The sequence below is a fragment of the Gallus gallus genome, chromosome 2, assembly GCF_016699485.2.
Source record: "Gallus gallus isolate bGalGal1 chromosome 2, bGalGal1.mat.broiler.GRCg7b, whole genome shotgun sequence".
Taxonomy (NCBI): domain Eukaryota; kingdom Metazoa; phylum Chordata; class Aves; order Galliformes; family Phasianidae; genus Gallus; species Gallus gallus.
This window is the reverse complement of record NC_052533.1, coordinates 79,640,504-79,657,700: the sequence shown is the minus strand read 5'-3', so window position 1 is coordinate 79,657,700 and position 17,197 is coordinate 79,640,504. Positions and strand designations below refer to the sequence as shown.

At 35.1% G+C, this 17,197-nt stretch overlaps 1 protein-coding gene across 1 annotated transcript in view; it reads right to left on the bottom strand.

Annotated features, from left to right (window-relative positions):
• ABCA13 (ATP-binding cassette, sub-family A (ABC1), member 13) overlaps positions 1 to 17,197 on the bottom strand; it is a 184,527-nt gene that overhangs the window by 102,928 nt on the left and 64,402 nt on the right. Inside the window, 8 exon segments of the mRNA XM_040696008.1 lie at positions 868 to 1,054; positions 4,155 to 4,292; positions 5,726 to 5,860; positions 7,536 to 7,605; positions 9,956 to 10,285; positions 11,488 to 11,602; positions 12,372 to 12,672; positions 14,680 to 14,856. Coding sequence (XP_040551942.1) covers positions 868 to 1,054; positions 4,155 to 4,292; positions 5,726 to 5,860; positions 7,536 to 7,605; positions 9,956 to 10,285; positions 11,488 to 11,602; positions 12,372 to 12,672; positions 14,680 to 14,856 — 1,453 coding nt within the window.

Sequence of the window (17,197 nt, the reverse complement as noted above, 5' to 3'; positions counted from 1 at the left end):
CCAGCAATGTGTGCCTTCAGCCCAGAAGGCCAACCATATCCTGGGTTGCATCAAGAGAAATGCAACCAGCAGGTCAAGAAAGGTGATTCTGCCCATCTACTCTCTGCTCTCATGAGATCCTACCTGGATTACTTCACCCAGTTCTGGAGCCCCAGTAGAAGAAGGACATGAAGTTGTTGAAGCAGATCATCAATACAGTTTAACAATTAGAGGGACATTGCTAATGTTTTTGCCTTTTTTTTTTTTCTCCTTCAAGATCTCAACAACCCTTTATTCCCTCACTTCCAGAGTCATTTTTCCCAGCCAAATTTAACAGACCATTAATTCTTTTTCCACATGTATATTCTCATTGAGGAGTAATTGCTAATGGATTCCCTGTCCTACATCACTGGTTTTATTTAAGTTGATCAGAATTAACAAAGTTAGAAATACACATACTTCTTAATTCAGATGTTTTCCATTTTGTTTCAGTCTCTGGTCAGGAAGCCCTCTAGTAACAACTAGAAGTAAGACATAAAAACCCTTAAAGCTCCACATACTCTGTGTGACTAGAGTACACACAGGATGACAGAAAAGAACACTTTGAGAGGTACTCATCTCTACAACCAAGCATTCCCAGCTGCTACTGAACAATTTCATCATGGTATCAGTGACACAGAAGACATAATTCATTGCATTGCTTTTGTCATAGACATATTGCCTTCACATTTCACATGCTATGGAGAGTTTAAAAAATTGAAAGATAATATTTATTTTAAAAATAGCGTAAACAAAAACAAATGCAGGAAAGAGATCACAGATGTTTTGAATTAAGAAACCATAATAGAGACCAGAAGGGAGCATAGCACCATTAACTGGCAGACTTACATAACTGTTGTTTTGCCAGCTCCATTAGGTCCCAAGAGCGCTGTTATTTGACCTTTATGGAAAGTGAGACAGAGGTCTTTAACAGCAGCCTTATGGTTATCCATGTGCTCTTTGGTGAGAGACAGCAACACAACACCACTTGTGGCTCTTTCTGTGCAACTGCCTTTCCAGCCTGGAGGTGCTAAGTCTGTAAAGGGAAAAGCAGAAGACTGAGAGGATCTCTAAATCTCAACACACATACAACGGGAATAAAAAGTTAACTATAACCTTTTTGCTATTTACTAAAAACCTGAACAGATGTTCAGATGCTCTGAACTCACATAAGCCCAACTGAAATGAGAGATGCTGTACCAGTTAATATTTGTTAACAGTTTGGCCAATTTGCAGTTTTAAGAAGCAGCCTAGCAGAATTACACCAGGCTGTGTGAATGTCCAAAACTTCTCCATATAGTCATAACAAAGCTGTATTATCTTTTATTTGTGATAGAAAAAAAAAAAACATTGTTTTCTGTTATTACTTTATGTTCATAAATATGTGAAATTTCTGTGTGAACTACATCTATCAGTTTCAGGCATATAACATTAACATAACATTAACAGGCCTAGCCAATTAACCCTATTAATTTTCTCACTCAATAAAGCAAAGCAGACCTCCTTGGGCACCTCAGCTCAAAAAAGAACTTCTAGAGAGTCCAGTGGAGGGACACAAGGCTAATGAGGGGCCTGGAGCATCTCTGTTATGGGGAAAGGCTGAGAGAGGCACCTGAGTCCATTCAGCCTGGAGAAGACTGAGAGTGGGATCTTAACAGTGCTTATAAATATCTAATGGGTGGGAATCAAGATGATGGGGCTAGGTTCTTTTCAGTGGTGCCCAGTGACAGAACAAGGGCCAATGAGCAGAAACGGGAAGACAGGAACACGGAGGAAAAACTTCTTTACTGTCAGAGTGACACTGCCCTGAAACAATCTACCCAGAGAGGTTGTGAAGTCTCCTTCTCCAGAGATATTCAAGAATCCCCTGGACACTTTCCTGTGTAATTTACTGTCGGGAAGCTGCTTTAGCAAGGAGGTTGGACTGGATGGTCTCCAGAGGTCCATTCCAACCTCTATAAGTTAGTGATTCTGTGAAATGGTTTGATCTAACTTAAATATAATTCAAGTAGATATTCAGCACTGTTCTAAGCATGACATAACCGGGTTCAGCAAATTGTGTTGACTACATGACCCAAGTTGGCTTCATAGACAAAAAGAAAAGTTCAGCACAAGTACCTCTACTTTCCAAACATAAGCAGTCAGTTACAAGCCCCAAACAAACATTATTAACATGTAATGTTTTACTGACAAACTGCAACTGAGGAATCTGACAGTAATATTTTTCTTTTAAGCAAAGCAAAGTGTAACACTCTAAATAAACTGAACTTGTTCTGGAAGAGAATTATGAGAATAAGGATTTATGCATGACATATGTATGTGTGTATATTCATATCTATAAACTGAGCTTACAATTTCAAGAATTGATTTGATTAGACTGTGAAAGAAGAGCTTTTTCTCCTTCCACAATCATTCATAACTCCATACAGAACTTTTGTCAGAAACATGAGGCTACCTTCTAGCAAGATACTACTGTGACATCACTGAGGTTTTTCTATTCCACTCAGCTTCTCTATCTTCTTGGTCAACATCTATCAAGGTATAGGTGTATACATATACATCATTGTCCTTTCCACTGCATCCTAAATTTGCAAGCACATTCTGGAACTCAGCAGGCGAGTTAGGTGTAATACAGCCTCAGACAATGCATTTCGGGCAAGCTTCAGAGGAATAGTTCCCTATTATTTACAAACACTGTGATGATCACCCTAGGACTTATCCTGGGAGAAGCAATTACAGGTGCATAACCAACACCCAGGTCTCTGTCAGCTCTGTCTCTCACCATCAGACCCACACTGTGGCACTTTCCACTGCCACTGAACTGGCTCTTACCTGTGCTCTGTGGAACAAATGTAGGAATCAATGATGGGAAGCTTGTCTAGGAGCAAATCATTTTGCTGTTGAAATCTAGTTATCCATGAATGCACTTATCCCATTATCAGTACAATAAAGCTCAATTCTCATGAAATGGAGCACACTTATTTGTATGCATGACAGCATTAGCATTTGCATACAGGCAGTTTAGGTTACAGGTATGTGTCATATATTAGAACAAGGAAGAGAAGTGACACTAACAGACCAACAAAGCTGCATGCAATAACTTGGGTGGCTTGAGACAAAGACCAGCTCTACATTAGTAACTTCACAAGTAGTGGAGTTTTTCCTCTTTATACAGTGGGTGTGGAAATCCACAGAAAACACTGAAAGTCTTCATTTTAAGTATCAAAGACTATCGTCTCAGTAAAATGGAATTGTTCCAAATTGTAGATATTCTAGCAAAATTCAGAGATGGTTTATCCACAAGTATCTCAAGACTTTCTGAAATTTGTGCTGTTCTAAGATATATCAGTACATAAAACTGCTGAATAACTCAGCCTCTTTGAATATAGTACAGACAACTGGATCATTTCCAAGTTACTGTAACGTCTGAAACAAAAAGGACAATTCATCATGTTGTTCTAAGGACAAATAGGGAATATAGGAGGGGGAAGGTGTCTTACTCCTTCACTCATAGTAAATGAAATGTGAGAAAGTGAAAGAGATCTAAATTTTAAGTAACCAAATACAAAATAGAAGAGCAGAGAAAACATCTGAAGGCAAATAAAAGTATAATTACAATACTATCTTCTTAAACAGAAAGCTAAGAAACAGAGATAGAAAAAGCAGTGATAAGAGGAAAATAAAAAAAGGGGGAAAAAAAGGAAAATTATCTCCTTCCCATAAGGAGAAAGAAGGAGCAGAAGTGGAAGAAAATTGTGCTGAAGGAAAAAAATTAATAAAGCACAAGACTTTTCAGATTCAGTAACAATATTAAAAGGTATAAAGAACCTCAGGTCATCCTAACAAAGCAAAAAGGCTATACAGAGACAAGATGAATTAGAGGTACTTATTTTACATATTCTTGAAGAGTTCTCATAAGCATTTGTATATAATAGTTTTAATTGAACCATTCAAGTATTATAAGTGATAGCACAATTAACAGTATATATTGAACAGTACACACTATGTTATGGAAAAGAGAAAGGTATAAGTTCTAAAAGTGTAAGGTATAGGACCAAGCAATATAAATGCACATTGATCAAAATCAATAAACAATTCGGAAGAGTATTTACTAAAATTCTGTCATGACTACAAACCTTTCTCTTTGAAGTTCTCATTGAAGAAAAACACATCAGAATCCAGATAATGTTTTCTCATCCTCTCTAAACCACACAGGTTCTTCCAATAGGAAACAGTAAAGGGAAAGTACCAACAGTTCCTTAGTGCATTTTTTCCTACATGAAATAGTATAGAAGAATGAGTTGCAAAATTCAGTTTGGTTTTTCTTTTTTTTTTTTTTAACATTTGTATGTGGGCTAGCAATAGTCTATCATTACATAAAAAGAGCTTGTTATACCATTTAAGTAACTCTTAGCTGAATTTGACAAGTGGAATTTAACAAAAGTGGAAAAAAGTCACTTGGCCATAATACCCAATCCTGCCATAAAATTATGACATCTCAGAAACACTGTGCATTACCCTATCTCCAAAGCAGGTCTAAAGTGTGTGAGAATTAAGAGATTTGCAATATGTATACATAACCAGTTAATCTTATATATTAGAAAGAAGGGAAAACACACCAAATTGCCTGCTATTGTAAACAGTTCCATTATTTTAATGATAATCCCTTGCACTAATCATTATTTTTCCATCACTACATGCACAATTTAAACAAATTAGACAAGATAAAAGACATGTAGTTACTCAAACAGGCCAGGCGAAAGCATGGCCTTCCACACAAATTAAACTTTGACACTGCCTGGTCCTTCCAAGTTTAGCTTAAAAATCACACAATACACTCTCTGGAGCTGCATTTCATTGATCCTGAATAGCAGTTATCAATTTAAGTTAAAATCTGTAAAATTTGGGTGTACATTCGAGACACATCTATCTATCAAGACAAATTTTTCCTTTTCACCAAACAATTACAAAGTATCTAGGAGGAAATCTGACACACAGATATCAGAGTGAAGAAACTTCAAGCATCTAGCAAGGCATTATAGGGCTGGAACACCTCTTCTAAGAAGAAAGGCTACGAGAACTGGGGTTGCTCAGACTGGAGAAGAAAAGCTGTGGATGCTCCATGGTGTTCAAGACCAGTTTGGACAGGATCCTGAGGGAGGGAGGTTTAAACTAGACGGTCTTTAAGGTCCCATTCAACTCAAGCCATTCCATGATTCTATGAATCATCAGGTTGTGTATTAGGAAGAATCTTCTCTGAGAAAGAGCGGTGAGACACTGGAACAGGTTGCTCAGGGAAGTGGAGGCGTCACCATTCCTTGAGGCATTTAAGGAACAAGCAGACATAGTAGTTTGGGACATGGTTTAGCGGGTAATATTGGTGGTAGCTGGACAGTTGGAAGAGATGATCTTAGAGGTCTTTTCCAACCTTAATAATTCTATATTTGTCATCCTTATAAACAAGGCTGATTTCACATTTGACTACAAAATCTAGTCATTTTTTTCAGTCCTATTCAATACTTATTGAGAAGAAAGTCTTTCTTAACAGTTCCTAAATGCAATCAGGCTGTTTTGGCTCATAAAAGCCTTACTCAGACAAAATACATGTTTTTTTTTAATTGCGTACAATGAAGAAAGCCATCTCCGTCAATTCAATTCAGTAATTGCACCTACAGATGCTAAAAAAATATTTAATAAGAATTCTTACCTAGAATAATATTGCTGAAATACCAGCCACCTATAGAATACAAAATGGAGTCGAAGAACATCATCCAGCAGGTACATCCAAAGGTCATGTATCCTCCTTGCACCATTGGCTGGTACATGTTATTCCACTGAATTCCTGGTAGTAAAGTAACAGCAATAATTTTTAAAAGGTCAAAGCTAAATAATTACAGAATTATGGATCACAAACATCAAAAACATACACTTCTGGGTATTTAAGCACTGACAGAATAAAAAGTACGTAATAACAGTAATCCCATTGAACAGAAATGAATTGCTATGCCTCTCAAGCCTCTGTTTAGAACAGCAGGTGACACTGCTACTGAGAAAATACAGAGAAGTTGCTGTAGAAAGGCTATTTATGGAGATTTAGATGGCCTTTAATTTAGCAAAAGAAAAAGAATTATGACTGACAAAATGAGGTGCTGACTTCTTCAATAAATCAGGTTTTAGCATAAATTAATGATATTACAAGTAATGGTTTACACAAAGATTTCTACAATGCTAAATCTGAAAACTAAATTTAACTAAGAAGTATTTGAATGCACTGAGTGTATTTAGAATTAAACTGAAACTACAAGCATGCTGAATAATTGCTTCATAAAAGTGTTCAATTGCAAAGACATGAAAAGAAGAAAGAAGGTGGAAAACACTAGCACCACGGAAAGTTATTATATTTGTAAAAGGAAAAGTAAAATAGAAGTAAACAAATAGTACCATTGTATTTTTCTTCTTAAAAAAAAAAAAAAAAGGAAAATGCTACTTTGTTTGCAGCACAGGGGGTCACAATACTGGTTTTGCAATCTTTTTCTACTATTCTAAAGAAGAGAAGTTTTTCACAAGTACATTTTGCCTTTTCTTCAGTAAAGAGGAATCATTTTGATGAAGTGTCCAGTAGAGAACTTCGGTATCTTCTGCAAGAAACTTCCACTCATCAACCTTTGTATAATTATGACATTTTTCCAATATTTAGTAGTTTGAAATATATATTATTAGTATCAATCCACTCGACTAGTAACAAAATTGAGATTACATTATTTTCTATACTTAAATATATAAAAAGCCATTGTAGATATTTCTCAAGGTCCCAAACACTTCTCCAATTTCAGTATCAACAGAGGCAACAATTGGCTTAGGGACAGAAGGGTTCACGTAAACACAATACAGTGTTCTCATGCATTTCTGCACCTGCACAATAGTTTTCAGGGAAAATTTCACTGCCTGTCTCCAAGCTCATAGAGACAGGCAGGCTGATACTTGGGTTGAGTACAAATAAGGTTACAAAGGTGAAAAGTACAGAATATTTTACAAACCAAAGGCAATTTTCTCCTACTTTCTGGTGCACAGAGGTTAAGCATTTATGTTAGCATTACATTGAGAGTGAATAACTTAGACTCTCCTAGACCTGTACCATATTGTTTTCATCAGCCTCTACTATGTTATACACAAGTACACATATAAACCCACACACATCTACCTCGAAAAAATCTGTATAGAAATCCTCACTAGACAACAAGCGTTAGAGATGTTACTGACATCTATGAGGATTCCCGATCATCTGTATTGTAGTTCTAAACCCACTTTAATTTACTGATAGGAAGTGGCACAAGCTTAATTTGATTTTCAGGAGGTGTTAAAAGGCTTTTCTCTTCCACTATGAGATACCCTGTTTACTCATGATTAAAGGCCTTTTTTTTTTTTTTAGAAAAAAAAAAAACATTTCCAACTCTAATTTTTTTTTTAAAGAATAATAACCTTTTTTCTTTCTTTCTTTTTTAAACTTGAGAGCTTACCTATTTCTTGGCCCTCAAAGAATGTAATGAAAAACACTCCTTGCCCAAAGGCCGTTGTAGAGAGAAGACACTACAACACCAGAGGAGAAATAGGATATGAGCATCAAATAATTCATTTACAACTGCTATGAAACTCATGAAACTAAAAGCAAGCAGAAAATAAATAGGCCTCTGTTTCAAATAGACTAGTGGTCATTATTTCCTTTTACATTTTAACACTACTCCTCAACATACCTGAGTGGTATTTGCACCACCTTAAAGAGCTTCACTGACCTAGTTATCAATAATGGAAAGAATAGTTAATTTTATTGCAAGTTTTAGACCACCACAAGTCCACCACATACTGAAAATATATAACAGCATGCAAAGCAAAATACTTTCTGCAGTAAGAACGGTGGTTCTATGCATTTTTGTAAGGTCAGAATTCAGCAAGAGACAAGGATAGCAGGAACATGTGCACAGGGTACTATCTGCTGAGATAGCATTCTTCTGAGGGAAATAACTTCCAAGAAGCAACATAAATTAAATATGTAGTATGAGAAAAGTAAAAAATGGAAAATTACTGAGTTCAGTGATGCAATATAAAATGAAAGTAAGATTGATCGTCAATGTAAAAACACTGACAACTTTGTGAAGACTGATGGGAAGATTCAAAGCATTAAAAAAATTAGTAAGCATCGTTCAAAGATAACATTCTATAGTTTGAAAGTGAGATTAAAGTTCATTTTATCTCCTGTTTTAAAACAGATCAATTAAATAAGGTTTCTGTAACAGTTAACACAAAAGACACTCATCCTGCCAGCTATCTGACAACTATGCCAACTATGGCATGGGTTGCTACTTAAAAAAAAAAATCATCAGTGGCATGGACTGCATACTAATTCCCATTAACTGAGCCCCTGCCTCTTATATTCCCAAATTTCTAGCATCCCACTTGATGGCCTCTTCCCTCTCTTTAAATTCCATCCCATTTTTCACATGTTGCTGCATGATTGTCAGCAATTGCAGCGTATGAGTTATTTTGCAATAACAGTGATTTTAAACTGTGCAAGTTATCTGATGTCTACTTTTCTCTCCCCGTAGGAGAGAAAATGACAAAATAACAAGAAATTCTTTGTGCCATTTTATGCTTGAATACTGCAGTCTTGCATTTGCACTTACATTTATGCAAAGAGTTGATATATTTTATCTAACCAATTGAAACAGAAAGTACCAAGCAGAAAAACACTTTCCATTTTTAACATATTGTGAAGTGTTCCATCATCTTAATGTGATTTCATGTGTATATCTTTTAAAGGAACAAAGACATAAAGTGTGAAATACAGTTTCCATTTTATGTTGATATTTGATGTCCAACTTGGGATATCGTACTTTAAGACAGTACAAAGGCATTTTGTATGTTGATAGCATACAAAAAACAAGAAAGGACATAGATATGAAGCAGTGGCAAGGAAATGTATCTTCAACTGTATTAACAAGAAAACCATTAGACAAATTCCTGATCTAATCCTCAGCTGCTCTCAATAGAAAAATCACATTCCTGCAAAAACAATGAGATTGGGATGATTGTGATTCAACAGCAAGAGGGCTGGATTTCTACATTCATCTTTTAAGCGATGACTAGCAACATTTACATATAAAATATAGTTGTTCTATTAACATTGAAATCCCTGTTATGATCTGTGGTAGATAAAGATGCACAGTACATCTACTGCTTACTGGCATTAAGCAACCTGAGTCTGTGCAAATGGTTTATGCTAAGAGCGCTCACAGAACAAATGTGAAATGCCTCAACACTTAAGATGAATTGTTCTATCTCACAGTAGGTAATTGCATTAATTAGTCACCTAATTGCTTCTGCTTCTGGGGTTACAGCAGTTGCAACCCACCGTATTTTTCACCAAAAGGAAAACAGACCACCTTAATTCTAAATCTTTTTCAGAAAAAAAATGCATCTAAAAAATTTGGTACATTTATCAAATTTGGCATAAACAGGAGACACTGCAAGAGGAAACAGCCATGACAATAATTTGCTCAAGTTTTTCCAGGCAAAAATTAGATTAATTGGACATACTTTTTAAGATACACTGCTCATATAAAACCATTGTAGAACTAAGCAGTAATAATAGTACAAATATTTTGAAGACAAAGTATTTAGAGATATTATGCACATGAAGAATCTTTCTTTATACTTCTGCACGTTTGCAAAATTTCCCTGAAAATTTATTTTTTATTCCTTTCTACAATCAAAAGATTTGCTCAACTGGCTATCAAGAAAAGAGTGACTTATTTCCAGTGAAACGTAAAAGCAAACAAAAACATGGGATAAAATAAGTAAATTATAGTCTAAAGTTTTGGAATTAAGTTAATCCACATATAAAGAAAAAAGAAAAAAATAGAGAAAGAAAAGAAATACTTACCATTATAATCTGCTTGGTAAAACTCAACTGGTTCTGCAAGACCAACAAAACTATGTAGGGTAAAAAACTGATCATATACACAAGGCTGGCACACAGAGCTGCAGTATTGGCACTGCTAAAAAAAACTCCCAAAAAATAGCTTAACATAATAACTGTCACTCCAAAATCCAGGAGAAAAAGGAAGATGAGGAAACCATTGCTATAAGTAAAGATACCACTTGCTTTTAAAATGACAGCCAGTGCACAGCTGCTTATTGTGAGCACAATTACATTCTCTAGAAACCAAGCAAAGAAGTGAATGGCTGGATGTACGCCCATTGTCTTCATATACTGCAAGATAATACAGCAGAGGGGTCTGAAGTTAGAACAGCACACATTTTGGTTTTTAAGCAAAACAAATCACCACCAATATACTATCAGTTCATCAAAGCGTGTCATCTTATCTTCATATCACTTGTCTCCTTTCCCTGTGTTACCCCTTCTGCTGCTCTCTCGTGGACCCAATGCTCCGTTCTGAGCTTATCACGTAGGAGCGTAAAGAATCCCAGGCACAACACACATTTTTGCATGGGTTTGCAAGTCTAGATGTCAGATTACTGGGTATTCCAGTGAGAAATTTGCCTTTAGGCACTCTAAAAAGCACCACAAATACAGTGCTGTGGGTATAAACATTTTTTCCCCAGTCTATTGTTGAACTAAAAGTAAAACATGGGTACTTCTGAAAACCTTTATGTACAGAAATATTTTAGCCAGCTATTAAATTTCATCCCTCTGTTTCTAGAAAATGCTTTTAAAAACAAGATAATACTACTGCAGAAGCATTTTTTATAAAATGATCAAAATGAACTTCACAAAGTTGAGATAATACTGTAAAGCATTCCAAAATCCACCAACAAATCAAAGATTAGAGAAATTAAATAATTTCCCAAATTGAAAGGAGACAACTGAGAAGAATAAAGATCAGTACAATTCTTAAAAAAAAAAATCTCTATATAAAATTTACCATAAAAGCCTCTGTCTGTCAATATGCTTATCACCTGCTGAGACTAATTCTTGGTCTACGCAAATAGTTCTGTCTCACTTTGTCATCCTCCTTCATATTTCTGACAATTACATAGTACATAGCAAGTTTTTAATTTAATACATGCAGGTTTATTATACTAGACCAAGAATGGCTAAGCATGAAAAAGAAACCAAAATATCAACCATTTATATCAATAATCAATCACAATATCAATCCATTATACAAAATTATACCAATATCAATCACAAGATCTCACTTCAAGTTTCCACCTTCAAATTTTATGGATCTTTTGTTCGTTGTGTTTTGTCCCATTGAAAATATTTGCAAACTAAGGTGACTGACACTCAAACTCAGAGCAGCAGCTAGAACCTGAAGTTTCTACCCAGAATAAAAACAAGGAAAAACTAGAACAGCTAGATTTATGAGTACACAAATGTACCTAAATGTTTAATCTTTTGTATCTCAGTATACTTTACGTTTTATTTTCAGAGTCTTAGCTCTCCCTTACCTCTTCGAGATGAATTTCTCTTTCATAAACCAGCTTGCGAACCATACTAGCAACAGAAACCATCCATGTTAACATCATCATAAGTGGGAAAAAAAACCCTATATTGTTCAAAAATCTATGAAAGAATATATATGCAGAATTGTTAGCCCCCAGAGATAAAAGATTTTGTAACATTGTGTATTACTGCAACTATTCTCTCATTATGCATAAAATAAGATCCGACATGAGCAATTAGAAATATTCTTATTCAGTTTAATTCAGTTGTATTTCATGCAACAAGCTAAGTATATGTATTAGTATAAATTTATATCTACCTGTGACAACAACAGAACTAATGTAATCTTTCTTTAGGTGATGAGGCTCCACTCATAATCAAATAGTACTCAAATACGTGCATTAAGCAACAACATGAGACAGCCAATTTTTACTCCACTGAAAAATGTCTCATCACCAACTATAATTTCTAATACTTAGGATGTTATGATGATTTTACTAAGAACAACTCTCCAATTTTTCTTTTGCTTATACTAACTTTGCACCATATTTCATCACACTTATATTGTGAGTCAATTCTAAATTTGCAAACAGGGCAATTGATAATGGAATGTGTTCTCCCCTGAAGAGTATAAGCTGATCACACAACACGTTGACAGAGTTTCTGTCCAGCAGACTATTATATAGTATAGATGCAAATACTTTGGAAGGGATCATTTGGCATTATGTGTTGTGGTCCCATCTCTTAACGTTTGCAACACTGGTACTGAACATACTGGTTCAGTTCTGTATTAGGATTAGTATTTAATCACTACAAAGATCTACTAGCTCGCTAAGTTCTCTAGTGTTAGCCCAGTTATATAATTGAATTAAGAACAAAGTTTACTTACAGATCACTGGTATGACAAGGATAAGGCATGGCTTGCACCTGAATTGCTGGCTCTGAGATATCTAACCCAGTCTGTGCTGAAATTATTGCCCTTTCAATCATGTCTTGAAGAGGAATAAAGATATGATTGTATTTAAACCCATCAGATGGCAGCTTCTGGGGGTGAGATTTCCATGCTGGGTTTTTAATCAAATCCGTTCTCATGCTATAGAGAATGCTGGTTCTAATTGTATATGAAATGTGCTGCGTATGGAGATCGCTGGAATCTGCTGTCTTGTTCTTGGATGCACTGAAGATGATACCTGACAAGAAGAAAAAGCACTTCATACTCAAGCCTAAATGGCGTATTATTTACATAGCTAACTCCTGGTCTTTTAACATCTCCCGACCTCCACTCAAGAATGGTGGGTTTCATACAGTCCTACATTTTTTCACATCCATATTTATTCACACAATAAATGGGCTTGAAATAACTGTTTTACATAAGAAAATTACTGTGATTTGCTTTTCTGAACTGTAGTCTATCCTTTTTATATCCATATAGAACCCATTCTTGAAGACCAACTCCCATTTCATAAAAGAAATCAGTTACAAAATTTGTCCAAAGGATAAACATCCTTGAAAATGGGAGACAAGGAAAACAGTATCAATCCATTCTGATTTTTTAATTTCTGAGTCAGTTACTTCACTTCTGCTTTAGCACAGAAGAATTTGCATGTTTATCTTCTCCAGCAGAATAAAAAGCATGGAGAAAAGTTTTATCTGTAGCTGGAAAAGTTAAGTCAAGTACTCGGCTTTTTTTTGTTGCTGTTCTAGATGACAGATATTTCAGTTTTTCCTGATGAATGTGAAAAGTTGACTTTCTTTAGGAAAGGAGAGATATCTCTCTGATCCCTTGACTCTCAGAAATAAAAATTATGTTTTATTTTACTCTACTGGAAATATTTTTTTTTCAAACTCATTTTCCCATTTAAGCAATCATTTAATTTTCTAAGACATCTGATAAGCCTATTAAAACTTCAAAGGTTACAAAGAAAGCAAGGTAAATTCAACATCAGTTTCTCATCTTACAACAGAAAGTAATATATGCCTATAACTGAGAATAGTTGTGCAATGGGCACATTAGATCCCTTAAAAAGCCATCTTCCATGTTCTCTTAAAGCATGCATGAGGCCATGATACCACAAAAACATGAGGCTTATGTCAGGTTACTTTTCTATATGATCCTCCCTTATTTAAGTGGAAGCAAAATGGACCTACAACATGACAGTTTCATTTTCTGTGGGCTAAGATGTTGGATTCTTCCTTTGAAGGGCTAGACAATTTCATTCCCTATGAAGATTCATTGAGAAATTCTATTTCTCCTATGGTATGGCCTCTTGATTTTTATACTGATCTAAGGTTTCAATTCCACACACTGCAAGCATGAGTACAATATGAGTGACTGAGCAACCATAGGATTCTATACTGAATTTTCCCCAGGCTGAACAAGCCCATCTTTCTCAGCTTGTCTTCATAGGAGGTGCTCCAGTCCTCTTATCATCTTCTTAGCTCTCTTGTAGGCTAACTCCAAAAGCTCTGCATCCTTCCTGTGCTGGAGGCCTCAAGCCTCAACACAGTACTCCAGATGAGCCCTCACAAGGGCAGAGTAGTACGCATGTATAGGAACAGATACAATTCAGAGGAAAGCTTTAGAATTAAGATATAGAATTAAGGTTCTCTTTTATCTTTCTCAATTATATATCTAGTAACTATGAGTAAAAACCTCAGCAAAACTGTTTATACTCATACCTTCATGCTTTGTTACATAGAACTCATTCCTCATCTCCCACTTAATTCATTCATATACTGAATTTTCACGTTTCATTCTCTGTAACTGCTTTGACATGACTCGTTTTATACTTAAAGGGGTCTAGTGAGGCAATAAATAAACCCAACAGGAGAAAAAGTATGGCACAGCTTATACTGACTTAAAAGGAGACATTACCTTTCCCTCTAATCTAGAAAGGCTATATGCAACTTAAGACTATTTAGGCAAACAGAGAATATGTGTGCAGCAAGAAATGCTTGTCATTTAAACTCTTTACAATTAACTAATTATTGGCCATAAAGACAAAATGCAGAGAAAGCATAGAGAAAGCATGTAAAACCAAGGTGGAAGAGAAATAACATCAACTGCTTAGAAATTAATTTGCTCTGGATGAACATATTTATTTCTCTGAGGTGCTGGTTCAAGAACTAGATGTGTAACAGACAACAACTAAATTCTAATGTTTTTTGTCAACATGCATTTTAAATACAATACTTACTAGCCAAAAAATTGTTTTGCTGCATGAGTTCATGAGCTTTCTCCTCCAATTTATCAACAGACTCAAAGGGCTGGAAACGATCCAGTAATACACAAGAAGAGATATTTACTATGATCTGTGACAACAGGTCAATTTGCCTACTTGCTGAGCTGTTAAGCATCTTGCCCATCATAATTTCTAGGAGAAGAAGAGGAAACAAATTAGACTGTCTTAGCTGTAAAGAATTAAACAGAACAAAATGTAAGTTCTCACTTTCACACCCCATAGGAGTAAATACCTTTTACATTAAAAAGGGAAGATTTCTAAAAGCTTAAGAATATTAGTCTGAACTTGTGGAAGTATAGTTCATGTTGCATCAGTTTTTACAAGTCCTCAACTACACTTCCCTTAAATTTCAGAATAATAAATATATAACAAGTTCCAGAAAAAGATAAGGTCCTCCAAGATGTAGGACTTACAACGTTTTCTTATCCTCCCATAACCATTTCCACAAATACAAGAGATTTACTGTACTTGAGAACCATCTCTTTAATCTAGGAATGTATAGGCTAGTTCTTATCTCCTTGACACTGGAAATATTTCAAGCAACTTGTTCTGTAAGGTACAAACATTTTGATTCAAGCACCACATCTTAAAAAAAAAAAAAAACAGCTGGATAAAACCTGTTTTCACTTTTATCATGTTTACAGAACTAATACCTGCATTCGAAGAGAGCTGAGCCTTTGAAGAAGTTCAGACCTCCATCTACTTTTAGAGAATGGCGCTGCACCTTTTAGTTTTCGAGAACAACCAAATGGATAGCATGAGCTAGAAATAAATCTAAATTTATCTGTATTTAATGGAAGCAACTGAATTTCTTGGGTAATCTAAAATAAGATATAAAGCACCCAACAAGATTTCTTCTTAAATTTTTCAAGACTTGTTTGAACATATAGGCTTTGAAAAGGATGGGTAATGACCTCATTTGGTAACAGTGAGGACAGAAAAACCTGGACGGTAGGCGTTACTCAGCAGCAGCATAGGAAATAAATACAACCGGAAGGCAAGTAAGTGGAAAGATATGTGTAGTAGTCTGAAGAAGAGACATGACTACCAGTGAGAAGGATAAAGATCAACAAAGCAGAAGCACAACAATCAGAAGTCTACAACTCAGAAGACAAGCAAGCAATGATAGAGTAAATTCATAGGTTGAGAGGAAACAGCATCAAACATCTTATTGCTATCCTTCAGGAGAGCAAAAAAGGAAATACGTGTTTTAATTGTTTTGTGGCATTAGAACAGAGTATTTCAAATATCAATCCCAAGTAATAGAGTTAAGCTATAATTTATTTTTATAAATGTGCATACATACATAACTATATTCATATATAAACAGCTGATCCTTTTAAGATCTTAATTTGAAATAAAATATTTAACTGTTTTTTAAAAAAATCTCAGTAATTACACTATTAAATATTTTAGCATAAAAAAATAACAACTTTACTACTTCCTTGGAGTATGGCATAGTTAAATGTTTCTCAAATTGCATTTCACAGTCTGCAGGAACTTCTGTACTCCAGCATAGAAACAGCATACATACATCACAGAATGGCCTAATGGCCTTGAATTGAAAGCTAGTACTATCTGCATTTCAATATTTACTTTGTTCCAGATAAGTAAAACTGACACAATACTCTGTAAAAAAGTTTTAGAAATGTGTAAGTTTGTGAGGAGTCTCCTAGCACAATCGTTTAGAAGAGCAAAAAATAATTCTGCATCAATTCACTCAGCATCACACAAAACTTTCCAACAGAAGTTGCAGGGTAAATGATATGTTTCTAATCCCATTACTTAAATTTATAGCGTCACAGTGAAGTAAAAACATACAAACACAAGCACCTTGGATTTGAGCATAATTAGAAGGCATCTCATTGTAAACATATCTGTAAAAAGAAACATCAAAGTATAAATGCAGAAGAGTGCTCTGACACTGCATCAAGATCAGCTTAACGTAGGCACAAAACCTGTAACATCTATCACCTATATTGATTTTTCAATTTTTATGATAAATTTATCAATTGTATTACATTAAAATATGTTCTGGTTTCATAAGCTATTCTACTTCAATGATTCTCTGTATTTTCAGTCCAAGACTATTAAACATTTATTACAGTCAAATGTCCCTGACTGTTAAAAAGCTACAGCTTGAGAAATCTCCGCACAGACTTCTGTGATGAAGTGTCTGCAAGAGTGAAGATGTACCTTATGACTCAAAAGATCTTGATATCTTCTTAACAAGATAGTTTGCCCACAACATGTCATACTGTCCCCTGTGTTAGGTCTGTACAAACCAAATACATCTGTTGCTCAATTAATACATTGACAGTTATATTTCCAGGAGGTCTTGTTTAAGAGACTTTGTCTTCCCTGCTTCTAACTTTCCAGTTCTGTATTTCTGTTCCTGTATTTTAATTTTATTGTGGTCCTGTTTCACAATGATAGGCAAACAGTTCCTGATCCAGACTAGCCAACAATACAG